At 42.9% G+C, this 27,353-nt stretch overlaps 1 protein-coding gene and 1 long non-coding RNA gene across 3 annotated transcripts in view; one reads left to right on the top strand and one right to left on the bottom strand.

Annotated features, from left to right (window-relative positions):
- Window positions 1-8,261, bottom strand: part of LOC146861954 (N-acetylneuraminate-9-phosphate synthase-like) — a 296,132-nt gene extending 287,871 nt beyond the window's left edge. The window contains exon 1 of the mRNA XM_085641117.1: window positions 8,011-8,261. Within this exon, the coding sequence (XP_085497243.1) occupies window positions 8,011-8,142 (132 nt within the window). The 5' untranslated portion in view covers window positions 8,143-8,261. The remainder of the gene's footprint in view (window positions 1-8,010) is intronic.
- LOC146861955 (uncharacterized) overlaps window positions 5,246-27,353 on the top strand; it is a 113,971-nt gene continuing 91,863 nt past the window's right edge. Inside the window, exons 1-4 of one of the 2 annotated variants that reach the window (XR_014978074.1) lie at window positions 5,246-5,524; window positions 16,277-16,404; window positions 24,510-24,595; window positions 25,483-25,885. This is a non-coding gene — a long non-coding RNA (uncharacterized LOC146861955). Of the gene's footprint in view, window positions 5,525-16,276; window positions 16,405-24,509; window positions 24,596-25,482; window positions 25,886-27,353 lie in introns of those variants that run through there. The other variant, XR_014978075.1, reaches the window with a different exon arrangement.

The following is a 27,353-nucleotide window of genomic DNA, read 5'->3' on the forward strand; positions in this document are numbered from 1 at the left end:
GCTGCTTCACGTAGCCCCACTACGCCCACAACGCCCAGGCCTGATTTATATACACCAACTCTCACATACAATGCCTTTTATTTTTTTACTTTGTTGAAGATGTACAACTAAAACATATATTCGCTCACCAACACACAAATAAATACACTCAGTCACCCACACAACTGTTTCCACATGCACTCTTAAACCTATACACCTAGTCAATCAACCATTCACACATCTATGCATAGAGTTACACACATCCCATCCAACCACACACAAACTCAGTGTCCCATACAAATACTCACCCAACTAATCAATAACTAATATACACAGTCATGTAGTTAGTGACCAACTGATGCAGCATGTTATACAACAACAGAGACAGTGATGCACACATTCACATAGTTTAGTTACTAATCCACGTATTAAGAGAGACACTTTTAATTACTCACTTAAACGGACAGTCAGACAGTTACTAAATCCTCCATCCAGACAGTTATATATCCACTCAATCTTCAATACAGATTGGTATATATATAATACATATTTAAATTTCAAACTAAACCACATTCACTGGATGATGTCATCAGTGATGTCATCAGTTATGTCATCAGTGATGTCATCAGTGATGTCACTGCCCATGTCATGAATGATGCAATATGTGACATCATCAACAGTGCATTACGGGCGCGCAAGTTATAGTTAGCAGAACTAACTATAACGGAGGAATTTCTATGGTTTTGTACGAGTGAAATGGCCAGCTAACTATAACACCCCTGAAACCTATGGTTTTTTCTCTGATATATATTCATAATTTCTAATATATTTCTAACATTTTATAATTTATTTAAATATTTATTTATTAATTATTATTAAGTAAATATATATTATATTTTGTATATGTATGTTTAATTTATTTTTACATTACATTTATTACTTACAATTGTTAGCATTTTCTAAGAATTATAAATATTTATTTTTAAGTTATATGTATTATTTAATTTATTTTACATTATTTTCTATATATAAAAAAAAACACTATTTTTACATCGATATTTTTAACAACTATATTTTAGTTTTGATATTTTTGTACTTACCATGATGTAGATAGGATGTCGATATTCTTGACATCGATATTTAGGTCCTAATATTTTGGGACCTCGATATTGTGGTTGTCGATATTCTGTCAGTGATTCTTGCAAAACATTGGCCAAACACTTTAATCTGCTTGCCTAAACATAAAAATTGCAAGTGCACATATGTTCTTTATTTATAAACTAATCAGCTGTTTAAATGCGTGCTATACAGTAGCGGCTCCTGGAGGGAGTGCCATGGGGCTGTGGGCGGGGTGGGGGAGGGGCAGGGTGAAGGGGGGTAGTAAACTCCGGCTCACGGCCGACCGGAGTAATGTAAATAAATAAAATGAATTTCATTGCGCGTTTTCTATATTTATTTATTTACATTACTCCGGTCAGCTGTGAGCCGGAGTTTACTACCCCCCACCCTGCCCCTACCCCACCCCGCCCCACCGCCCGCAGAACTCCCTCCAGGAGCCGCTACTGGTGCTATAACAGTCAATCCAAAGCACAGGCATGACTCACCCAAACTTTACTAGATACACCCCTTCGCCACATGGTAACGTAATCATAGAAAAGTGGATTGTCAAAACCGAAATTTGAAACGCCAATGAGGAAGGAGCAGACAGCCGGAAAAAGAGACAAATAAAAGAGTTGTTATCCACGATCAAAACGCAGAATACAGAAAGACTATGAAGGAAGATACCAGAATCTTTCTCAGAGTTTAGAGCTTGTTCAAGTTAGCTTGTACCTTACGAAAAAGCCTTCTTTTTCTTATAGTTCGAGGATGATGGGTGCACAGACTGTGTGGTCTTCAGCTATTTGTTTCAGACAAAAGTCAAAGTCATATGCTTGTGGATGTGTCTCAAACCTTTTGTTTTTCTTTTACTGATTAAACTACGACAGAAGGTTGGTCTGTGTATTGAACAGCAGCACCATTTGTGTTAAACTCTCCAGGGTTACTCCCAGGACTCTGGCCCTCCCACCTTCCCCAAGGGGTCTTATCTGAATACCCTCTCTGCATGTCCGTTCTGCAGCGGTCACCTTCTCTGCAGGTCGTATCACTGTCGCAATTCACCGTCAAATTCAGCGTTAAAGCATGACTGTTTCTTGCTTTCTAAACAATAGGTATGTCTATGCAAACCAAAAATTACCACATGCGCGCATGCTCGTATTAAAGCTCTTCTTTAACAGATTAGCATGTTCATTTTTTACACTAACACAGGAGGGGACCACCCTCACTTTGTGGTTCGTGTATTTGAATATTGTGTGACAGGTTGGCCGTAAGCACCCACCTTTCATCTGCTGCTGGCATCCAATGGCGGTGCACGGTGTGTGATATAGTCTACAACATCACTGTGCCCCATTACGCACACTTCTCTCTCATCCCTCTTTCACTCTCTCTGTCTCTCACGCACATATTTTATTCCAGTATGACGCTGTTGCCTGTCATACCTTATCCCTGACCCTTTACAGTAACTCCTTCCCATCTTTTAAAATTCCTTTTTCCATTGATGTCATTTATTTTTCACCTCCCCTACCTCGTAACCTATTTCCTATTTCTGGTTCTCCGGTGCTGCGAGGTCATACCAATGGCAAGAGCGTAATGCAAATATAATCACTCCACTGCAAACAAAAATGGAAAGTAAAACCCATTGCCATTTACAATGCCAAAAGCTCTAACTTTCACAAATGCAAGACCTATTGCATTGCTAGTGCTTGTTTTCTGTTAGACAACTACAGAGGCATTCAAAACAAACAGCAGGGAAGCAGAGGACTGAGGGGGATGTCTACAAGGAAGTGGGGGAGAGAGGCGTTAGCCTTCCTGGCTTAACGCCTCTCTCCTCCACTTCTGAAACGCAAGGCTGCGCCATATTTACAACGATATGGTGCAGCCTTGTGTTACCCCCTGCGAAGGCGCTACACTTAGCAGTATGGCGCCAATGCAGGCACCCTTGCACCATGGTGCAAGGGTGTCTGCATTCGGGGGAGGACTGTTTATTTGTAGGGAAGAGTCCCTTCCTGCACATAACCAATCCAGAAATGCCAATTTCTCACTTTCATGTGTGCTGCTTAATGAAGCACGCATGAAAGTCACAAAATGATTTTTTTTTCAGATTATTTATGTACCTTCCTGTACATAAACAATCCATGGCATTTTGCTTTTTCCATGTGTGCTACACAAGGCAGCGCACATGGAAATAGCAAAAATGAGGAGAAATTATGCATTTCTCCTCGTTTCGCCAACATAAGACCAGGTTTTCCCTGGTCTTAAATATGGTGCTGCCTCATAAGTACTCTGCCATTGTACATAGGGGACAGCGTCAAAATCAGTGGGTGTTAAAAGTGGAACGCCCATCGCAACACCCACTGCCCACCCCTTTCACGTTAAGCATAGCATGAAAGGGGGCCTTATTTACAAGATAGTGTCAAGCCACATTAAGAGGCTTAACGCTGCCTTGTAAATAAGGCGAAGCCCCCATCACCACCACAACATCGGTAAAAGTAACGTAGTGGTGGGGATAGGGGCTTGTAGATATGCCCTCGAGTTATTTATTGAAATAAGGAAATACACTTGCAGCGGGTTGACACGGCAGCAGAACTGCAGATGAAGCCAGGAATATATTCAATGATTATTAAATGATTTTCTTTTTATCCTCACTGAATCGTTCATATTTCACCATACGATGAAACCACCACATGGGAAAAAAGATCCCTTTTCAAGGCCCCCGAGCCAATGCGTTGATTTACAAGCCAGGAACCCATCGCTCATACACAGTAACACATTTCACTTTTAGTGGGTTTTACAAACAGGCTTGCCTGTGGTGTTTGTGGGTGCTACAGGAGGCTGTTGATGGCTGTCATTCTGCAATTTCTATTTGCATGTTTGAGGTGATGCTGTGTTAATCATTTGAAAACAACGGTCCCAGGGTGATTTTAGATACTTTGGGGCAGATTTACAACTTCTGGCGAATCTCTGCAAATCAGCAGGGATGCGCCAGAACAGATACGTCACGTAATCCTCCCCTTGCGCCACCACAGATGCGTCTCATTTACAATGCGGCGCACCATGGTGCAAGGAGGGGAAGATGCGTGACGCATCTTGTGGCGTACGGGTGGCGCTTTGCTGGAGTCGCGTCGCAAGCACGACGCAACTCCTGCAATGCACAGGGGCCGCCCATACTTCACTTGGTGCATGACTACTTACGCCTGCTTCAAGCAGGCGTAAGGATTTGACGCAGCAGCGTCGTAAAACTGACTAAGTGAAATCTTGTTGATTTCACTGCGTCAGTTTTACGGGGCTTTCCTGTGAGGGAACGCCCACCCTGCGACAGAACGCCGACATGAAACCTGACGCAGGTTTCATGTGGCGCAGGGCTTTACAACGTGACACATCTGCCTAGATGCGTCATGTTGTAAATAAGTCACAACGTGGCGTATGGTTTACGCCGCCGCTGCGTCACAAAAGTGATGCAACGACAGCGTAAAAGTGTTGCAAGGGGCTTGTAAATCTGCCCCAAAAGAGGGTTAACACAGCCTGCAGAGTGCCCTGCGTGGTACGTGGTAGGATGATTGAGAAGTTACCCAGTTGAGAAATGAATTTTCAAACTGAAAACAAGCATTGACAAAGCCAATAGGTCTCACCTATTCGGTTTGTCAACGTCTTTTAGCCATGTTGTAGAGCAGTATGACTAAAAGTTTTCTTTTTTAACCACCTTTTGCACTCTTTCTGTTTACCTTTCCGCTTCATAGAGGTTTCTATAAATAACGTTCATAGCATTTTTTTTAAATAACGTTAAGTCATGCTGCACAGCAGTCACGCTGCTCTACAACATGGCTAAAACACATTGGCAAAAGCCAACAGCTCTCGCATAGGCGAGGTTGCTTTGCCAATGCTTGTTTTCCGTGTGCAGTGACGCTGCAGCACACCCCATCCTCCAAATCGCTTCAGGCTTGTTTTGTCTTTAGTTCTGCTGAGCGAAAAGAGAATCATCCTGCTGAACCAGTCCATTTAAATTCTGAGGTATGCTGCTGGAGGGACCTCTGGGTGCAGACGTCATCCATAGAATCAGTTAATCGTGCATCTTCTAACAGTCAGTTCCTTCAGGCGCTGTTCTGCCTCACAGACAATCGTCTACAGAAAAAGTCCAGACACACCCAGGCATTGTTTTGATCCATTTTAAGAATTTAGCCGAGTAAGATTATGGGCGTGGTGGCGGTCGGTGGTTGCAAACCACGCACGCGCCCATCACTTCAATGTGGATGGATATCTGGAAAATGGTCAACTAGCTTGAATTGAGTACACTGGACTGGCTCGGCTGTGGCGCGTGTAAGAACTCACGGGTCTGAGAGCAAAGGCGCAGCTCATCAGGGAATAGCTCAAAATCAAGGGGGATGTTTTATACACCAAAGAAAAATGTCAAAGTGGAGGTTGCGATGGCCTGGCGCCCGTGTCGTGTCCGGTGGTGAGTTCCTTATGCAGCTTTAGGAAATGCTTTCAGTGTTCGCCTCTAGGTGGAAGTTGCTGGTGCTGTGGGGGTAGAAACTAAAGTCTATTAAGCTATAAAGATGTGCCTCCTCCCACAGACCCGTTGATTAGACAGCGTCTGATTTCTATACCATGTAACATGGCTGCACGAATTGGTGAGATTGCCTAGGTGAGGTGGCAACATAATTTAATAGCAACTATTTATGGAAAGCTCTTCTGCATGGTTGGGCGCGCGCACTCTTCGTTTTGTGGCGAGGGTGGGCGAAACTCTTAACGAGGGCCTGATTTAGGTTGGGCGGACAGGTTACTCTGTCACAAAGGTGACAGATAGGGGCATATGTACAAGCCACTATCGCCATGGGAACATCACTTTTCGTGACGTTTCTATGGCGATAGGGGCTTTGCCTTATTTACAAGGCAGCGTTAAGCCACGTTAAGTGGCATAACACTGCCTTGTACATAATGCCCCTTTCACGCTATGCTTAGAGTAAAAGGGGCGTGCAGTGGGTGTTGGGGTGAGCGTTCCACAGCAACACCTAATGATTTTGGCGCTGCCCCTTATTTACAAGGGCAGCGTAAATAGGAGGCAGCGCCAAAATTAACACCAGGGAAAACTTGGTCTTAAGTTTTCGAAATGAGGAGAAATGCATTATTTCTCCTGGTTTTTGCTTTTTCCACGTGTGCTGCTTTGTGCAGCATACATGAAAAAAGCAAAAAGCCATTTATAGTTTATGTACCTTCCTGTACATAAATAATCTTTTTTTTAAATGACATTTTGTGACTTCCAGGTGTGCTGCATTAAGCAGCGCACATAGAAGTGACAAAATGGCATTTCAAGATCGTTTATGTACAGGAAGTGGAACGTTCCTGAACATCAACAATGTTTCCACTGCACACAGACAACCTTGCACTATGGTGCAAGGATGCCTGCATTGGCGTTGCACTGCTAAGTGGAGCGCCAGCGCAGGGTGAAATGCAAGGCAGCGCCATATTGTTTTAAATATGGTGCAACCAGGGCTTTAAGTGGGCTGAACACCAGCAGTTTTTGAAAGGGGGCCTTGGAACGGGTCTTGATCGGGCTCTGTTTTGTGCCCGGGCACAGCCGGTCTGTTTTTTTCTGGACTGCAGGGACAGCAGGCACATCGATGTGCACGTGCTCACACTGCTCACTGCTCACTTCTCACTAGTGGAGAAGTTAGAGCATGACGTCATGCCAGGTGAGCGTTGTAGGAGAAGGGAAATCCTTTAAAGAGAGTCATTTTCTCTCTGGATTTCCCTTCTCTTTTTGAAACTCAGGAGCAGCAATATTGTCGTGGTGTCACCAGGCTTCATGGGGAAGCGTTTTCAATATTATATACAAGCCATAGTTGCTGCTTATTTATCTTAAGCAACTAACAACCATTGACAAAGCCAATAGTCCTGACTTGTTGTAGGTATGTTACTTGTAACATATATTTTGATGCAATGACAGGAACAGCAAAATACAAGTCGAGCAGCACACTATGCTAAGCACAGATTTATGGCTTACAGTGCAGTTAAGGGTGTGGCTTAAAACACTTAAGCCACACCCTTAACGGCACTGGCCCTGCCCCTTTAAAAGACCCCCCAGTTTTTCATCCCACTTAAAGCACTGGGTGCAACTTTGCATTTTTGAAGTGGTGGAGTAAGGCGTTAAACCATGACGGCTAACACCTCTCAACACCATGTCTGTTGTACATGTCCCCCATAGTCTCTACACCACATTGCAAATCTTACATGTTATGACACGTGCATTAAGGTGGATATCCATCACATTCGTAACAGAGAAACCTTTCAGAAAGAACTTTAAATCAGGCTCTTGGCAAAAGTGGTTGAAAATTGCACATCGACTTTTTTTGCCAACAGACTCTGACAGAGCGACTTACCTAATTAATAATAATAAGTAGTTTGAAATTTGCTATTTCCTGTGGGTGGCTTTACACACAGGGGGGTGATGAGCTGCGATGAACAGCAGACCACCACCCCCGTATTTGCATTTCCAAAACAGAAAACTTTTGTTTTTCAAGCAGCCTGTTTCCCTCAAAGGAGTTGCTTCTGCTTTTTTTAAAAAAAAAAATAAAAAATTGTGGACTACAAATAGAAGGAAAACCTCTGGTAATGGCACCAAGGAAAAGAACTACAATTTGCAGTTCTTTTCCTTGGTGCCATTACCTTAGGTTTTCCTTATTTCACCATCCTCGAAATAGCCCAAGGATCCCAAAAAGCGGTAAAGCGGGGTTAGGGTTTTGAAATAAGGAAACACTTTCTAATTGTGGAGGGAGAGCGACACTTGGTGGACAATTTGCAGGCGGAATTTCCATCGCCAATATTATTCACTCGGTGAAGGAAATTCATTCCACCGACACGGGGATTCAGGCACTTTATTTAAAAGTTGTCAGATTTTCCGTCATGCATTCTATCATGAATTTTATACCCGCTCATTACCTTCGCCATCCGGATCATTTTCTTGGCTATCTCCAGGTCCCCCTGGTGATTCTGCCCGATTTCAGCGATGACGAAGCAGGGGTGGTCGCCGCCAATGGCGCGACCAGGGCACAGCTCAAATTCCAGAGGCATGTCTTTCACCAAAGAAAAATGTCCTAGTCACAGTGCCTCGTTAAAATATGGGTGCAGTAGCGGCCGGTGTCAGATTCTATCTTGGTGATGGCGAGCGGACGGGGAAAGAGGAGGTGCAGGCTGAGAAAAACTGCTATTTAAAGAGGCGCAGGATTGTAAGGTGTAATTTGACAAACCAATCAGAAACTCTGGAGGTGAGAGGGCCGGCTCTAGGGCGGTGAGACCAGTGCGACCGCACCGGGCGCCAGGGCCGGACTGGGAAGCAAAACCGGCCCTGGCAAAGTGCTCCGCTGCCCCCCCCCCCACCCCCCTCCCCTTGGGGGAGCCGCCGAACTCTTTGCCAGGGGCGCTTTTCGGCCGATTTTGTTACAGGGCCGATTTTGCAGCTATGCTGCAAAAATGGCCCTGTAACAAAGACGGCCCCCAGGGGCCCGAAACCGGCCCCTCCCCGTGCGGCGCCCCGGGGGATTGCCCGGTGCCCGTTAATGCCAGTCCGGCCCTGCCGAGCGCGCACTTCGAGCGAGGGCGTCATTTTTGCTAGTATATTATGGTTCGAACAGCACCTGCTGCCGCTGCCCTTGAGCCATTTGTAGGCAACAATAAACATTTCAAGATAACTCCGGAGAGTAATGTTCTTCTTCCTCGAGAGAGATCGGAGGTTTGTCTACTGGAGGTTTTGAATCATGGCAAAGCAGCCTAGTGGGTTAATGTGCCTGCTGCAAAGAATGTGTACCATGCAGATCACAAAGTGCATATAATGTAAATAGGTCAGTGGGTTACTGCTTTTGTCTGAGAGATCCTTTTGTTACTTGCAATTTATAAGTAAAAATCCTAACATAGAACAGTGAGCTATTAACCATCAACAAAGAGCTGCATGCAAAGTACAAGGTACCGATTAGAGCATTGTGATTTTTTTCCCCATTCTTTCATTACGCTAATGTTGGAAAAAGGGTTAATTTGGATAGAAATCTATTCTGATTATTAAAAAGAACCCCCCAACCATGATGTTATGTTTTCAATTCTGAGTTTGTGCTTTTCCAGACCACGCACTATTAAACTTTACTGTCTACTAGTATGGATGACTTGTGACTCCTACACATTGTAGTCCACTGTCTAATGTAACATTTCCTATACACTGATTTACAATCCCATGATTGATTGTCTCTGTGTAGTGTGTGTGTTACAAAGTGCTCTGACACCCTACACTGCAATGAGTGGTACTATGAAACTAATTAAATGCATCTGAGAGAGAGTGGTTATGGAGACTTGAGGGGCACTGCTTAACAGTGACAGTGAGAGAATCCCTGGTGGAGGTGGTCATTAGGGGGGCGCCAAAAAATATTGCTGCACTGGGCGTCACCAGAGCTAAAGTCAGCCCTGGAAGAGAAATTACAAAGGACAAAGAAAACTAAGCATTTGCAATGCAATAGGTTTCGCTTTCGTTGGAGTTTGAGCCATAGGCATTGTAGATGGCAATGGTTTTTTTTGGATTCAATACAAATAAATAAATCGAGCAAACAATTTCTCTAGTCATGAGATGTTTGCTTGACGTAGAGCTAAAAGCCTCAGTTGGAAAAACACCGCAAAGAACCTCTCTGTCACACATGCACCAGGTACAATTAACACCCTTTGTCAGTTCCATACAGAAAGCCTCTCCCTCACACCAGTGTCTCACACACGAACACACGCACACACACACACACACACACATCCTACCTCTAAAACACACAATGTACACCTATGAGTAGTAATTCCTAATGTTCTCATACATGCGCACACAACCTCTCTCTCACACATGCCCAGTCTCTTTAACACTCAAGAGGTATACCTATAAGTACCAACTATCCCACATCCACAAGCATACAGCCTCTCTCTGATATATGCAAGACACACCAATGAGTAAGACTCTCTCACATTGCCACACTCGTCATAATCTTTCTCACACATGAACAGCCTCTCACACATGAGGTATATGTAAGTAGCCCTGCCTCGCAGTCTTAAAATGGTCTCTCACACACATTCTCTCACCCACAAACGTAGCAGCAGTCTTCCGTGAGCGGTGTAGCTAGCATTGATGCGACTGAGGGAGAACCATCGTAGCAGCCTGCAGAAGATGGATTTGCATTGAATGCCGTTGGGGGCCCACGACGGTCATGAGAGGCACCCACAGGAACCACTAATTCATTTCAACGGAGCAGGTAGAATGTGAAGATGAAAAACTGCTTCCCCGCATCAACACAGCAAAAAAAACCAAGCATTGGCATAACCATTAGGTCTCGCCTTTGGGACCTTATAAGTGTTTAGCCATGCAACAGTTGCATAACTAAATACTTATAAGGTCCCAAAAGCGAGACCTATTGGCTCTGCAGAGCGGCAAGTGAAAGTGATAGCGATCACGATCAAACATTAAAGTGAAAGTAATCGCAGTAAAGCACGGCGCGCGCGCCCGCGCACATGCACTGTAGCTCTAGGCTGGCCTGGTAGCACTTTTTGGAGCCCTCTCAATAAGTCTCGCCAGACCAGCGCATGCGCTGGGTTAGGCGAGACCTAAAAATCATAACAGAAAAGCGTGTTTGTTTACCGGCTCTGCAATATTTCCTTTTGTAAGACTATTTTTTTGTTTTTTAAATGCCCTGCCTTTGCCCCTGTGTTTCTGTGTTTTTTTTTGCTTTGTTATAATTGACTTGGATCTGAAAAAGTGTCAATTAACATGTATTAAACAGCTTTATGTGCACGGCATGTGTTAAACACATCATACTTTTGTCTTCTACTAAAGATTCGCCCATCGTGATGACATTTTATGTTTTGTATTTTGTAAGTCTGGAGTTAATTGGCACTGGGAAATGAGTGTTAAAGCCATAGGCCCACGAAATGCAATTACTTATTGAAGATTGAATTTATTTTACATATGAAATGTTGTGTCTTTGTGCTTGCGCGCATACCTGTGCTACATATTGATGGGAATTGATGGACTCAAATAAAAAGTATAAAAGAGTAAACATGCAGGGGACGTGGCCAGCACCTGAGCATGGCAGACGCTTAGCCGTAGGGCTCCTGCACCCGGGCCCAGTAATCGGGCTCTAATTTGACTGTCCAGCCACCATTGACCCGAAGCGTAGACACCTGGACACTTGCACCTGGATAATAAAAACCTGCGAGGTGTGCAGTAACCCAAGACGGGCCGTCAGCGGCCACACTGCACTACCAAGATGGCGAGCGGTGGCTGTTCCCGTGAGCCTGTGGCAGCCGGCACTCCCAAAGTGAATGTTGCAGCTGCCGAAGTTCCCGCAGCTGGCAGCTGGCCGCGGCCAGCAGAAAAGGTGAGGGAGACTGAGCGACTGGCGGCTTGTGTGCAGTAGAGTCTATTTATTGCTGCACTGGCCACCACACAGTGAGAGCAAGATGACGGGCAGAGTTCCCTGATGGGCGGCTGGCCCCAGAATAAAACCTAAATGGCAGGCTCCCAATCGCATGAGAGGCCAAGCCTGTCTGACAGAGCGGCCTGGGAGGGCACTCCCGGCAAGCCGCCACAACTGGACATGCTGCTTGGGCCTTCAAGCGAAGAGAAACTCAAACAAGCAGCGCATGCGCTGCAATGAAAAACGAGCGCTAATTCACCCACCAATCACACAACAAACAAGTATTTAAAATGCAATAGGACTCGTATTTACGCAAGACCTATTGCATTTTAAACAGAAGTACATGTGTTAAAAAAGGCATGAACGGGAGGGGGTGGAGGGGTGGTCCGAGAAGTCACTGAGTGCGGGAGGGAACAGGGGGAGGCAGGGGAACAAAACAGTTTTAAAAGTAAAGGGGCCGATAGCCGTGGAAGGACAACAATGACGACATGTCCGTCAGGAGGTGGGATTAAGTTGCCCAAAAACAATCAGATTGCAGCATTTAGGATTTCGGCCAATGAAAAAGATAGGCAGAAAGTGGGCGGAGCTGCCCCCGCTATACTGTATACAGCATCTCTCGACGAGACAGCGCATGCGCTGCCTAGGTGAGACCTAAAAAGAGGCTGTTGAAATAAGTGGACTGCAAACTTATGTGAAAAATCTTGATCAAAAGTTTTTGCAGTTCTAAAGATTCCCAATCATTAGTTTAATTCCAGAGTATACATTAACTGGTTAGGATATTGGTTAAGGCAGTTTATCGCAGGCTCCTTTTCTCAGTAATTAGACTAAGATTTTTCAATATTCAGAAAACACATCTGTTTTGCCTAATCGGTTAAAGAAATAGCAAAGAACAGTGGGCCACATGCATCATTCAAAATACCGGTTGCAAAGGGGCAGATTCGCAGAATCTGCCCCTTTGCAACCGTTTTTTTTTGTTGCATTTAGGATGCATCATCCCAAATGCAAAAATCACAATTTAAGTAATCACTAAATTTGCGATTATTTAAATTGCAATTGCATTTAGGGAATCTCAAATTGCGATTCTCTAAATGCAATGCATTAACCTAAAAATGTTTGCTATTTCGCAATTAAGAAATGCAAATTACCATTAATTCAAAGTAGATGGTAATTTGCGAGAACTTCGAAAAATGCACAAAAGTGCATTTTTTAAAAAGGTCCATGTTGCACAAATTGGTACTTGCAAATTGCGCATACAATTCCTATTCATTCCTATGGCCAGTACGCCTATAGGAATGAATGGGGAGCAATTTCCTAATTGCGATTCGCAATTTGCCAGTTGCAATTAAGGAATGTGTAGGAATCGCATTTTTGTGCGTGATTCCTACAAGCATAAGCAATTGCAATTCCTAAATTGCGATTTCTTAAAAATCGCAATTCAGGAATCGCAATTACAAAGTTAGATGCATGAGGCCCATTAACTCAGAATTGAAGTTTTGAGTGCATTACAAGGGATAAGATATGAAAGGGAAGAGGAAAGGTTGGATATGCATTTTAATGTATTTTAATTAACTGAAAATAAATTACATGATTTAGTGATTTACATGCTGAAGTCTCATTGAAGTTCCCTCTGGAGTGCTTCAAGAAAATGAACACTACAAACGATTTTTGGCCTTTATCAATAAAGAGTGGAGAACTCACACACACCCCAGAACTCTCTCTCTCTGTCTCTGTCTCTGTCTCGCTTGCCTCCTCTTCCTCAGCTGCTCTCATTGCCTATCTCCCTTTCTCAAAAACGGAAACACAGAAGTGACCATACGCCCTCAGTTTCCTAAACCATGCTCAATCACTGATGAATGTTGAAGATTTTTGGGACCAGACAGACATGTTTTTGAGCTAAATTTGGATTTAAAATCCATAAAGATGCTGCTCATTCAATATAACACAAAATGTCAATTTATTGTCGTTTTTTAAAATGTAAAAATGCTTTCTTGAAAAATATTCGAAGAAAATGCAGCAATGTGTATACAGGATAAAATATGCACAAAATACTATTATAACAATGATATAAAATAAGAAAGATCCCGTAAGAAAAATATAAGATCAATGCTGCAATATAACACAAATAGTAATTGATAAATTGTGTATATATTTTATAGGATGGTAATGAAATGAAAGTAATATGAGAGCAAAAGATATACAAAAGCCGATAGAATGGGACAAGAAGCGAACTAAGAGAAAAAGCAAAAATCATAGAATTCATGGAGGTTTGGTTACTTCAACATTTTCAACACTAGGAAAGAAAGGGTGAGAAATGTATGAAGTCAAAGGAAGCCAAAGAAAATCTCTCTTGATGGTCATGTGTATTGAAGAAGAATGAGAGGTATCCAATCTATGAATATAATATATCAAGTTCCACCAGGCCATATGGGAAACCTTGTCAAAATATTTCCAATTGGAAGTAATAACCCAAAAGGCACCTGCCTGAAGAAGAGCAATCAACCTGCCCCGTCACCCAACTATATATCCGAGCAACTACCAAGAAAAGATTAACTATGCGAAAGGAAAAAGAGACTGAAAATTATTGAGAAATGCCATGCCATACTTGCTGCCAAAAAGTGGACAGTTTAGGACTAGGAATGAACATATGAAGAAAATCACTAGTTGAGGAACCACAATACCAACAATTGTTATCAAGTAAGAGTTCCATCTTAAATAACATAGAGTGAGTTAGGAACAGTCTATTATAGAAAAAACCCACAGTCTGAGTAGTACTAGATAGCGAGAAGTATAATGTATTTTCTTCCACAACTTGTTCCATAAATTAATTGGAAAAGAAGACTGGAAGTCATGTTCCCAAGCATATCCAGTTTTGGTTTTGGCTCTGTCTGGATCTTGAATGGAGAGTTGTTTATATATGAAGCCTTCTCTAACTTCTGCAGAAAAGTTGTGAGGAAGTATAGGTTCCCCAGAGGATGTATCAGGAACAGGAGAAGGGTCAATAATATTTTGACAGAGACTATCTTGAAGCAATGAATTTTTATCTCTATGAGAGTGAGGAATATGAAAACGTCTCCGTAATTCCTCAAAGGAAATACATTCATTGTTAGAGATGAGTTGGAAAATGAATGTAATGCCAGAAGTCAACCACGAGAACCATTTAAGGACTTTACTTGACTTGGTAATTGCAGGATTTTACCAAATGGGTGAAAATGACAAGCGTTGGGAGGGAGAGTTTATCTGGGAAATGTACTTCTTGGCAAATTTACTAGAAAGATTAAATATAGGGGGCAACTGATGCTGGGGTTTTTGAGGAATAAGGACGCATTGAAAAAAATAAAAAATAAACAAAAGTTCGAGGGACCGCCAAAGGGAGGAGGGGGAGAAGGAAAGCTAACAGAACCTAAAGAGGACCAAATCTGTTTCAGAACAAAAACTGAATGATATTGTCAGATATCTGGAAAGTTGACACTGCTGTTTGTTTTAGGGTGTTTGAGTTTGGATAGGGACATTCGGGCCAGACGTTTGTTCCATTAAAATTTGAACAGCAAACTGTCAAGGGAACGAAAAAAGATTACCAGGATGCCCTGTATGAAGATAGCAATACCCATCTGCCACCAGGCAGGCATGTCTTTAACTCCTTTGCTACATCTCATTTAGATGAGCTCTCCTGCCACCCGACAGGTACAACATTGGTTCTCTCCCCCAATTTGACTGGAGCCGGGCTGTGTAGGAGGGTCTGTGGAATAATTAGGAAATGCCCTCCCTGGCATCCTGCCATTTTATCTGCCAAATGTTACTGTCCAACCTCAGACGGCTAATTCCTGCTAAATAGTCAGCAGTTAACATCCATCTGCTGTTTCTGAGCTCATGGGCAGGTTATTGTCTTCTGACCCAGAGTTGTTAGCTTTCCCAGCCAAGAATATATATTACAGCTTGAGAGATGTAATGAGTAACAGAGCTAATTTTAAGCCAGTTGTAGCCTGCACTGCCGAAATTACATTTGTTTTAAAGTTACTCTTCAACTCAAATGATCAAAACTCCTATTTCACCATTAAATAAGATTTAGAAATTAAGTAGGAAATAATTTTGAAACATTTTTCAAGCATTTCCCAGGCAGAGATAGAAAATATAGATGTTAATACAAACTAAGCCTGGCCTGTTCAGGAAGGTCTAGCTACTTCGGCAGCAATGTTACAGATTAGAGAACTGATACCCGCAAAAGTAGGATTCAGATAAAAAAGTGAAAAATCTGTGGTGACTATGCAGAAAAAGAAAAATGTTCTCCTAAGTCAGAATAAATACCGTTTCCCTTGAGTCATTCACTCATACTCATCTGGAGCTTAAGAAGAAGATGTATGTACCAGCTTAGAGAGACTTTCCAGGAATAGCACTATGCATGTCACTGTTTTCACGCAAGGTCAGTTGAGAAAAAAACCCTAGGCAAATCAGAGTAAAGACAGGTTAATAAGCCATAGAATTTACATGTGTGATACACATATAGGACTCAGGGTACAGGAAAAATATTTAAAAAATGCATTTCTTTAATGTAAATTTCATTTAAAAACATTATAAAACACAATTTATCCATCTATTGGTTACATATATGAATTGGTATTTTCAATATCAATTTTCAGAGCGATACAGTGAAATCGACAAACATACATGTTTGATTAGACATACAACATACAATCGATAGAAAGACGAAAAATGCAACACAAATTATATATAGGGTATATATAATATTTTTTGCATTTTTTGTCTTTGATGCTTCACAGGCCTTGGAAGGTTCCTGAAGGATGCACAGGCTCAGATGATGCAGTAGACTGGAAGGGAGATGAAGTCAGGTCCAAACGAAGACCAGCGAAGTTCAGAGTGCCCAGACTGTCAAGGGTCCTACAGCCAGGTAAGCCCTTAAGTACCCACGGGAAAGGGTTGGAAAGATTCAGGGGACCCTCCCAGGGGGGAGATTACTCCCATGTCCTTTTTCCAGTTTCGCACCAGAGTGGGAGACAAAGGCTACCAGTACTGGTTTGACCTGGACTATGCACAGGGACACCAAATGTGCCCCTCATGCAGACTCACAGGCGCTGGCAAGGGCACCCGCGAGTTGTAATACACTAAATCCTGTCTGAGAGGTGGTCACACATCCCTGTGATGGGATGCCTATTGTCCTGCCTTCCCTTGCTCGAGCTGGGCTCAGCAGCAGAAGGGCAGAAATGTGTCTCTGGTCGGCAGCAACCATTTTATGCTGTCCGGAGCTAGAAGGCTGGTACCGGGAACACCGAGAGCCCCACGAAGAGCCTTCCTGGTGAGTAGAATCATACCTCTCACACCACTTATCAGTGTGGAGGTATGATTCCAACATGTTTGACAACAAACACGATAGGGTTTGTTGCAGCCGTTTTCAAGATGGTCATCAGGCGGTCGCGTAATGCTCCTCTATAGAGAATGGACTCAGTAGGCTGCAGGGGTGTCCTGCTCACTTAGAGCCAAGCATCCTGCCTTCAGGCTTGTAAAGGCTTGCTATAGGGTGACTTATAGGTTTTAAGTCCAGTGACCCTTATATATAGTGAACCTATATCTTAAGTAAGTGGTGCATACACCGACTTACACAGGCTGCAATGGCAGGCCTGTAGTTCCATTTTGAATGGTCTCTCATTGGTGGCATAATACATGCTGCAGCCCATGGGAGACCTCTGGGGTACCTATGCCCAGGGTACATGGGTACCATATACAAGGGACTGACAAGGGTACCCCAGAATCCAATCTGGGGTGTACCTAAGTACATAACATAACAGTTTAGGAAGAAAGCAGATAGACTGGGGTGCCGATTAACAGGATCCCTGTCAGACTAGTCAAAAACAGCATTACAGCAAGCAAAAAGTGGGGGTAACCATAAGTAGCAGATCTGACTTTCCTACACAACCCCCCCCCCCCCACCCAAACATAAGGAGATGAGACTAACCTTACCCAGTTGAGTCTTCATTTTCTAAGTGAAAATATCTGGAGAGTCCATCTGCATTGGCATGGTTGGTCCCTGGTCTATGTTCAACAGCATAAAGTCCATCCCCTGTAGGGAAATGGACCACCTCAAAAGTTTGGGGTTTTCACCCTTAATCTGTTTTAGCCATAAGAGGGGCTTATAATCTGTCTGAACTATGAAGTGAGTGCCAAACAGGTATGGCCTCAATTTCTTCAGGGCTCAGGCCACAGCAAAGGCTTCCCTCTCTATAGCAGACAAACGTTTCTCTCTAGGGGTCAACCTTCTGCTAATAGAAGCTACTGGTTGATCCACCCTCTCCTATTATCTGGGCAGACCACTTCCTAGTTACTTTCAGATCATGCAAAGAATCAGCTCAGCCTCAATCTCAATGCAAACCATGTGCCACCATTTTCAGGCCATTCAATCAGCTGACTTCGGAGGCGTTAGCTAAAGCACTCAAGAAACATCCTATCTCTTTTAGTGGCCACTTAGAGAGCGACGTACACTCACTAGAAAATTGGCTAGAGATACGTACGAATGAACTCGCCCCCTCTAAGACCCGAGCGGCAAATGGCTGTAGAGCCTCTGCCCCATGGTTTACTGAGGTCCTCAGGAAAAGCAGAAGTACCTGCAAACGTCTTGAGAGAGTTTGGAGGAAGAATTTTAACCCCACTTATTAAAACAGCGTATAAATTGGCATTAAAAGCCCATTACGCCAAATTTCGCGAGGCTAAAAAGATATTTCTGTTCTCTAAAATCGATCAAGCAGGGAATAGTAGAAAGGAACTGTTCAAAATTGTTATAGACTTCTCCTCCCCCTACAGCACTAACAGCCTTTTCACCCCTAAAAACGAATGGACGAATCTGATTGCACATTATTTTTATTAAAAAATTACAACCATTCAAGCCTCTCTTGGAAATCGCCCCCTGCTACGGGAGGCAACACAGGCTGGTCCCTCCCTGTTTCATCCAACGCTGGAGGGACCCTCCTGCAATTCCCTCCCATCCTGTTGGCTGATTTCCTGAAGATAATGAAATCGCTGAAATCAGGCTCCCCCCTCAGACCCCTGCCCCGCAAAAATACTGGCATCTATTGCAGAGGTGATCAACCCAGCCGTTAACCGCGTCTTGAACCTCTCCTTGTCAGAGGGTTTGATGCCTGACAGCTGGAAACACGAGAAAATCCTACCGCTTTTAAAGAAATCTTCAGCCGACCCTTCTGTAGCCAGCAACTATAGGCCAAATTTGTTGCTGCGTTTCTTCTCCAAGGTTTTGGAGAAATATGTAAATAGGGTCATCGCGGATTTTGTTGAGGCTAATCACGTACTACATCCTAGCCAGTCAGGGTTCAGAGCCAATTTCAGTACGGAAACAGCCCTACTGGAAGTCTCGGAATCTATTAAAACCACACTTTACAGAGGAGGCAAGGCCGTATTAATATTGCTGGACCACTCCTCGGCTTTCGATACCGTGCCCCATGCTCTTCTTCTGCACAGACTCCAGGGCTGTGGCATTGGTGGCACGGTCCTCCGGTGGTTCAATTCTTACCTGGAAAGCCGCCAGCAAACAGTTTGGTCTCCCCCTTTTTCGGCCCCTATCTCCCCGCTGAATGTAGGTGTTCCACAGGGATCTATCCTAAGCCCCACTTTGTTCAATGTGTTTATGGCCCCTATGGCGCTTCTGGCAGAACAATACGGCGCTAAACCAATATCTTACGCCAACGATACGCAGCTACTGTTCACCTGTGAAAAGGATATGGCCCTGAATGGGAACGAGATAAACATCTGCCTGTCAAAGGTGTTCGCTTGGTTCAACAGAACCAATTGTTGTGCAATTCTGAAAAGTCAGAAATTACTTTTTTTGGACACAACCCGGGTGGTGAATGGCGCAAATGGTGGCCAAAGAACATATCTTCCCCTGCAAATCTAGCTACCACCGTCAAAAACCTTGAGGTGAAAATGGATGCGGACATGTCCATGAAGTCCCAGGTCCAAGCAGTGGCCGTCACATGCTTTGGCCTACTGAAAATGTTGAAGAACTTCCTTCCACTACTCCCAGTTCCACATAGGAAAACAGTAGTTCAATCATTGATTATTTCCTGCCTCAATTATGTTAATGTCCTGTACGTAGGCCTCCCTGATTATCTTCTTGGCCGATTACGGTGCTGCAAAACGCGGCAGCAAGAGCCATACTCATGGTAAGGTTCAGGACACACATGACCCCTCAATTGAAGTCCTTACACTGGCTTCCAGTGCGCAAGAGAACACATTTCAAAGCCTTGGTATTGGCTTGTAAGGCCTTCCACAATATAGGGGCCTCATGCTTGAGGAACAGAATCCAGCGCAATGCTCCATTCAAAATTTGAGGTCTTCCATCCAGCAGTTCTCGAATGTTCCAAGGTTCTCTCGTTCCCGCCTGGGGTGTCGTTCCTTTTAGGTGGTAGCCTCTCAGCTTTGGAACAGCCTGCCACCATCATTAAGTCCGGCTCAGGATCTCCTCAGCTTTAGGCAAGGTTTAAAAACCTGGCCTTTCTCGCAGTAAAGCAGCTGTCATGCGCATGCCTGTATTGCTCTGTTACTGGATCTCTTTCTCAGCGCTGGGACACTCCAGGGAGTAGCCGTGCGCTTTACCGGTGCCCAGTAACATTAACATTAACATCCTGACCCTCTGCATTAAGTTGTGACAACACAGCCCCTAGCCCCAACTCAGATGCATCTGTTTTGACAATAAATTGCTTGGATTAGTCAGGACTCTGCAGAATGCGAGCAGTGAACATGGCCTGCTTGTGATCATCATATGCCTTCTGACAGCTAACTGTCCACTGAACCTTCTTGGGCATTTTCTTGGAGGTGAGATCATTCAAGGGAGTCACTATTGAACCATATCCTTTTACAAATCTCCTTTAATACCCAGTCAGGCCCAAGAAAGCTCTGACCTGAGTCTGGGTAGTTGGAGCAACCCAGTCCATTATGGTCTGGATTTTGCTCTATAGTGGTTGAACCTGGCCTCCGCCCACAAGGTGGCCCAAGTAAACAACCTTGCTCTGCCCTATCTGGCACTTAATAGCCTTGATAGTGAGTCCTGCTTTCTACAGAGCCTCCAAAACATTCTTCAGGTGGACCAGGTGATCCTCCCAGGTGGAGCTAAAGACAGCTATATCATCAAGATATGCTGCACTATTGGCTTCCAGACCTGTGAAAACTTTATGCACCAGCCTTTGGAATGTGGCAGGTGCATTCTTCAAACAAAGGGCATCACAATAAATTGAAAATGCCCACTGGGGATTGAAAATGCTGTTTTTGGTTTGGCATCCTCAGCTAGTCTGATTTACCAATAACCAGCAGTAAGGTCAAATGTGCTTAAGAACTTGTAAGAGGCCAAGGTATCAATACGCTCATCTGCCCTTGGAATTGGATGAGCATCAGTCCTACTGCCTACATTGAGTCCCCTGTAGTCCACACAAAACCTCATCTCTCTTTTACCACCCTGGGTGTGAGGCTTTGGTACCAAGACCACTGGACTAGCCCAAGGGCTATGCGAGGGCTCAATTACTCCCAACTCAAGCTTCTTTTGGACCTCTGTCCTGATGCAATCTCTGGCATGGTCAGGCTGCCTGTAAATCTTATTTTCAACAAATAGACTCTCACCTGTGTCCACTTCATGGGTACACCAGGTGGTTTGACTGGGTGTCAGAGAGAACATGTGCCTGTATTGATTGAGGACCTTCCTGCAATCAACCTGCTTTTGGTCAGTGAGGCTGCCTGTCAAGGCTACACTGATGCAGCGTGGAACATCAAATTCCCCCTTCGTCACAGACCAACTACCTCAACATCAAATTGACTCATATACATTCATTGGTGGGGCCCATAACACCAATACTTACACTCGGTTGATCTGTTTTTCTAGGGAAATAAGCTTCCAAACGCTGACATGAAAGGAATACCTTTACCTTACCCTAAACACATTGACTTCAAACCTAAGATATCCCTCTCATAAGGAGATGGATCATTTAGTTGTTGTCTATGATTTAGTGACTAAACTCATCTATCTACACATTACCTCTCTTATCTTAATGCTCTTCTTCAAATAATCGACACAACACATTTGTCAATTAATCAAATATTCTTTATCTAAGAAATGTTGCAAGAAACGTTAGAAATCATCATCAGCATTTCAGAGCATCATATTTACCTATTCTGGCTAAAGTCGTCCTCTAAGTCAGTCAGTCAAGGAAGAATTTTATTCAGCAAAGTTAGGCCGCAATTCAGTCTCTCAAAGATTCAGGATAACAGCTGTCCAGCAGTGTCACTGTCCTCTCCGTCAGCATAACGTCAGGAAATCAAGTTCGTCAAAGAAGAGCGAGTCATAATAGTTCAATTCCCTACTTACTTTTATAATGAAAATGATGTCAAAAAGTATCAAGATCGGGGTTTAGAAAGTCCTGATTGGTCGACTTGGGGTCGTGAGGTACAGTTCTCAGGGTGTCAAACGATGAACTCATCGGACTTGCTGGTTCCGGTTTTTAAATCAAGCATTGTCTTTGGTATTGGCTAGGTTCCCGGAGCGTCCTTGAAGGGTACATGTTCTCCCGGGGTCAGGTCCAGGCCACAGCTGCTGGCGGTGACGTCTGCGCACTTTACCCAGAACCTCGTGTTGTCAGGGCAGTCACGTTTAACGTCTCGTTCAGCCATCTTGTATAGGCCGAAATGGTCAACTTAAGCAAAAGAAACACAAAAACGTAATTAAAACATAGAAATGGCTAATAAAATGTTATCCCCTTGCTAATACCCATATGTGTGTGTATTTATCTAGCAGAAGCAAAACTCAGAGCGGTTTATACTTACGAAATAAAGCACAAATCACAAATACATCACCAAAGCAACATATAACATGCAATATTCTAATGTTCTACTATTAATATGCGTACTCAAGTTAGTTTACAATTAATATAGCCATGCAAGTTGCAATTCCCACGTGTAATTCTTGTGTTAATATAATTGGTGAGTTAGCACTTCAAACGGATTAATAATATTACAATTAATAGATTATTCGGATTAATATAAACATGCAGAATGGGGGGGGGTATACAAAATTTTGTACTACCCGCTCCAGCAATGCTCCCTTTGGTGATTATATCACCAATATTTTGTATCCCTTTTATGGAAATTTAAATTGATTTCTTGTTTCGTTCATATTTCAGTTTCCCCTGTTTCTTCTCTTTTTGCTGTTTTATACATGCTATCCTTTAACTCTTCTAGTTCTATTTCTTCAAATTCTCTTTCTTGTTTCTTATTCCTACTCCTTCAGTTTTCTCTTTTGAGTCTTTTCTGATTTTTATTCTTTCTACAACAAATACAAATAAGAAAATTACACAAGTTAATGGAAATAATATCTTACCTATAAATGTACTACCTAATTTTACTACAAAGTCTTTAGTAGCTGATATTTTCTTACCAATCTTCTCCCAGACACCTTCAACCTCCAGTGGTACAATTTCATCATGCAATTCTGTAATGTTCTTAATATAATTTTCAAATCTCTACTTTCGCCAGGAATGTAAGTACAATAATGCTGAACTTTCAGCATTCCACAGACTCCACCCTCTTTTGCCAATAATATATCAAGGGCAAGTCGATTTTGCATCACCATAGCACACATGGCAACCATTTCAGTATTCACCAATAAGAATCCTCCAGCAGTGCTTGTTGACAAGCGATCCACTACTGTTGAAAGTTTTCTAATTTTATTTGCATTCAGAGATATTCCCACTGCGGGTATCAGTGCTCCAAAAATGTCACCCACAATTTCAGTCCACGATTCTCTCTTACTACGTGCTAAATAACTACCTAAACTATGTACACAATCTTCGCCTCTTTCCATGTGAAAAATCTTTGGAAAAACCAGGCCAACATAACCTGTGCCATACCAATGGTCTGGCAAACGATAATATGCCCTGTTCCCACAAATGAAATACAGTCCTGGAAAAACTGGATCTTTTCCACCTTTAAATCCCCAACCTCCCATGATCCGATATGTATCATGGCACTCACTATTCCCCAGAAAGTAACTGTCATACGCCGTCTGATTCCTTCTTATCACAATTTCCCTTTCTGAGGCCAATCTAAAGCCATAGTTGGAGTTGTTTCCCCTCTTAAGTGTTTCTCCGTTTCTACATCCCAAACTGTTTTCTCCACATTCCCTTCTGAAGCCTTTCTTTGCATTTTCAATCTCCTTTCTTCAACCATATCCAAAAATGTCTTCTCTTCTTTCTTTAAACTGCAAGTCAAGTTATTTCTAAATACATATTCTAAGGTTAGTTCTTTAGTCTCTAAGAAAAATTCACCTAATACCTTTGCAGGTTTTACCTTGTTTAGTTTGTTAATTGCTGGTACTTGTGAAAATATAGTATCTACATCTGAAAAATAATACTCTAATTTACCTGTTTGATAAAATAAACAAGCTATTACACTACATGTTATTCCATATGTTACAGGAAGGTGATGATAAGTCACTCCTTCAGATACTGAGGCAGGTAATTGCATACATACGTAGCAATCCCTTACGTCCATTGTTTTTACATATTTATACAACAACTTTGAAAACACATTGTTAGAAAAATCTGTTATTGACCTGTCTTTATGTAAATAATTTTTATCTATTCTAGTTGGAACTACTTTTTGTACTTTCCCTATATTAGTTATGTTATCACCATGTCCTTCTAATGTGTCTACAGTAACTTTAAATGAAATTAATAGAGCAAGAATACTCCAAAGAAGCATTAATAATCCTGTACAACAACAACACATTTTGCACCATCTTCTAAGGAAGGTACATCTACTTTTGCTACTGTCTATGTTTGCCATCTTTTCTAAAATGAGCCGTGTCTTTTGACTTCTAAGCACCTACGTGGTTCTACCAGATTTTGTCTTTTTCAGTATTTGATTGTTTTTCCATCAGTAACTTCCTTGTCTCATTCAGTTTGGCATCTCATCATCTTTCACTTTCCTTTCGTTTTCAACATACAGGTTGTCCTGAACATCCGCTTCTTCTCCAATATCGGACAGGATAACTCTCAGGATTTCCGATTCTTCGTCTTCCTCAACCACTTCCGGTACAACCACCTCTGGATTTCCCTGGCTATCTGCCTCTTCATTCACTTCAGGCAGGGCCACATATGTCCATTCCGGTGATTTATACTTCTGGTTAGGTCTCCTTATTCGTTTGTTTTCTTTGACTACTGTCTGTTCTTTCGATTTTTCCTGACTCGTTACTTCATTCACCTGTTCAGCTCTTGGCGAATTTACAAGTGTCAGTCGATATCTCAGTCTTTTTATTTTGTTTGGCCACACCTCGTCTTTTGCCGTTCTTTTCAATTTACTCCCTTTATCATTCTTTTCAGTTCTCCAAGCTCTCTTTCTCAGAACTCGGCCTTCTGGTATTTCATCTTCACTTTCCTCAGACTCTGTTTCAACTTGCATTTTACTTTCAACGAGTTATTTTTTCACCTCTTCTTTTGTTTTCCCTACTTCTGTCCCTCCTCAAATCTCCGTCACGCAATCTTCCTGCTGACTACTTGTCGCTGCTTCTAACTGGATGTTGGAGTTCCCTACACCTCCTCGGGGGTCTTCCGCAATAATCTTTCCCTCTCTCTCTGTAACTGGCACATGTCCATCTAAAAGTGTTGTTTCAGGTGGAATTTCTCTTAATCTTTCATCTGGCACTTCCTTTTCACGGATTTCTTTTATTGTCTCTCCATTGTCCTTTTCTTTGTTCTTCCTTTGTTCTTTCTTGGAAGAGTGTGCTCTTTGTTCTGTCTCTGAGTCTGAACTGGCATCACAAATCTGTAGCCTTCTCCTCAGGGAATTACTTCTGGGGACCAAAGTTAAACTTGGCTCTGTCTCCCCCCTTTCAGAGTTTTCTCCTTCTTTGTCTTTTGGCTCTCTGTCATCTGACTCAGTAATGGATTCTGACTCATCAAAATACTCCTTTTCTTTACAGTCAACTGAATTTGGAATTCTCAAATTATGACTTGCATGGATCCAGTTCTTCAATCCAGCACACTTCACAGCTGTTTTTGTAGTCAAGATGACTTGCCTTGGTTTTCCCCACCTGGGAACCAAACAGTTTCTTCTTCTGTGCACTTTTATCCTTACCCAGTCCCCAGGGTTCTTTTCAAGAGTGGTGGCATCCGCTCCAACCTGATGAAACACAGAATGAACTGCGTCAGCCAGGCTTTTACAGTATTCCAATACCATGTCATCAGTTATTGTCATCAGCTTGTTGACTGGTATAAATACATGTGTCATTGCGCGTCCCATGAGGATCTCATGCGGACTCAAACCAGTAGTTCTGTCTGGTATTGATCTAATAGTCATGAGTACTAGAGGCAAGACATCGGGCCATTTCATACCTGTGGCTAAACACATTTTCCCTATTCTGTTTTTGATAGTACCATTCATTTGTTCTACTACACCAGAAGCCTCTGGTCGGTAGGCACAATGCAGTTTTTGTCGTACATTCAATGCTTCACAAATCAGTTTTATAATCTCATTATGAAAATGTCCTCCTCTGTCTGATTCAATTGTTACTGGGAACCCAAACCTAGGTATAAATTCCCTCAACAATAATTTTGCCACCGTCATTCCATCATTTCTTCTTGTTGGGAACGCCTCTACCCACCTGGAGAATAGGCATACCATCACCAGGACATACCTCAACCTGTTACAAGGAGGCATTTCAATGACATCTACTTGCATTCTGGTGAAAGGCCCTCCCCCTCAACCTATTGTTCCTAGACTCACCACTGTCTTTCTTCCTGGATTGTATTGCTGACAAATAAGACATCTTTGACAAATACTTTCCACCACAAGCCTGAACTTGGCATTATACCAAGTTTGTTTAAAAGACCTAATCATGGCGTCTCTCCCTATATGTCCCTGTCCATGATACATCCATGCAATGGCAGACATCATGCTATCAGGCATAACTGGTCTTCCATCTCGATAGACCCACACATGATCTTTCTCTCTTGGTGCACATCCTGCTTTTACCCACTGTTTTACTTCTTCCTCTCCTGCCTCTTCCTGCAATTGTCTTACCTCTTCCCATGTTCCCACAGTGTTATTAAACATTGGAAAACAAGAAATCAACTCTCTTTCCTTTGCCCGATTGATTGAATTCTGATTTTGTGCACAATATTGTGCCATGTCATTGGCAAACTTGTTCCCAGTGGCAATGTAATCACCACTACGACTATGGGCAGCACATTTCACCACAGCCAATTGCCTAGGCAGCTGTATTGCCTCAAGCAACTTTCCAACCACTTCAGCATTCTTAATGGGAGTTCCACTTGAGGTCAGGAAACCTCTTTGCAGCCAAATTTGGCCAAAATCATGGACCACCCCGTACCCATACTGGCTATCAGTTATCACAGTCACTCTCACACTTTTCCCAATCTTGCATGCTCTGGTCAGGGCAATAAGTTCAGCTACTTGGGCCGACCTTACTCCTTTTAAATAGGATGCTTCCATCACTGCTGCAACTGTACATACCGCATATGCTGCACTCAGCATTCCATCATCTGTTCTCAAACAGGATCCATCAAAAAACATGACATAATCACTTTCTGGCAAAGGTCCATCTTTTATGTCAGGTCTTGGTTTTGTACAGAAATCAAGTACATCCAAACAATCATGATCTGCTTCATCTCTTACCTCCACATGCTCTACATCAGGCAACAATGTTGAAGGATTCACATTCACACATCTCACAAGACTCACATTTGTTGCACCCAAAATGATCTTTTCATACTTAGTCACTCGGCTGTGCGTCATATACTGAGTACGACTCCTTGTTAAAAGAATCGCCAC

This window comes from Triturus cristatus, chromosome 2_2 (genome assembly GCF_964204655.1).
Source record: "Triturus cristatus chromosome 2_2, aTriCri1.1, whole genome shotgun sequence".
NCBI classification, from domain to species: Eukaryota; Metazoa; Chordata; class Amphibia; order Caudata; family Salamandridae; genus Triturus; species Triturus cristatus.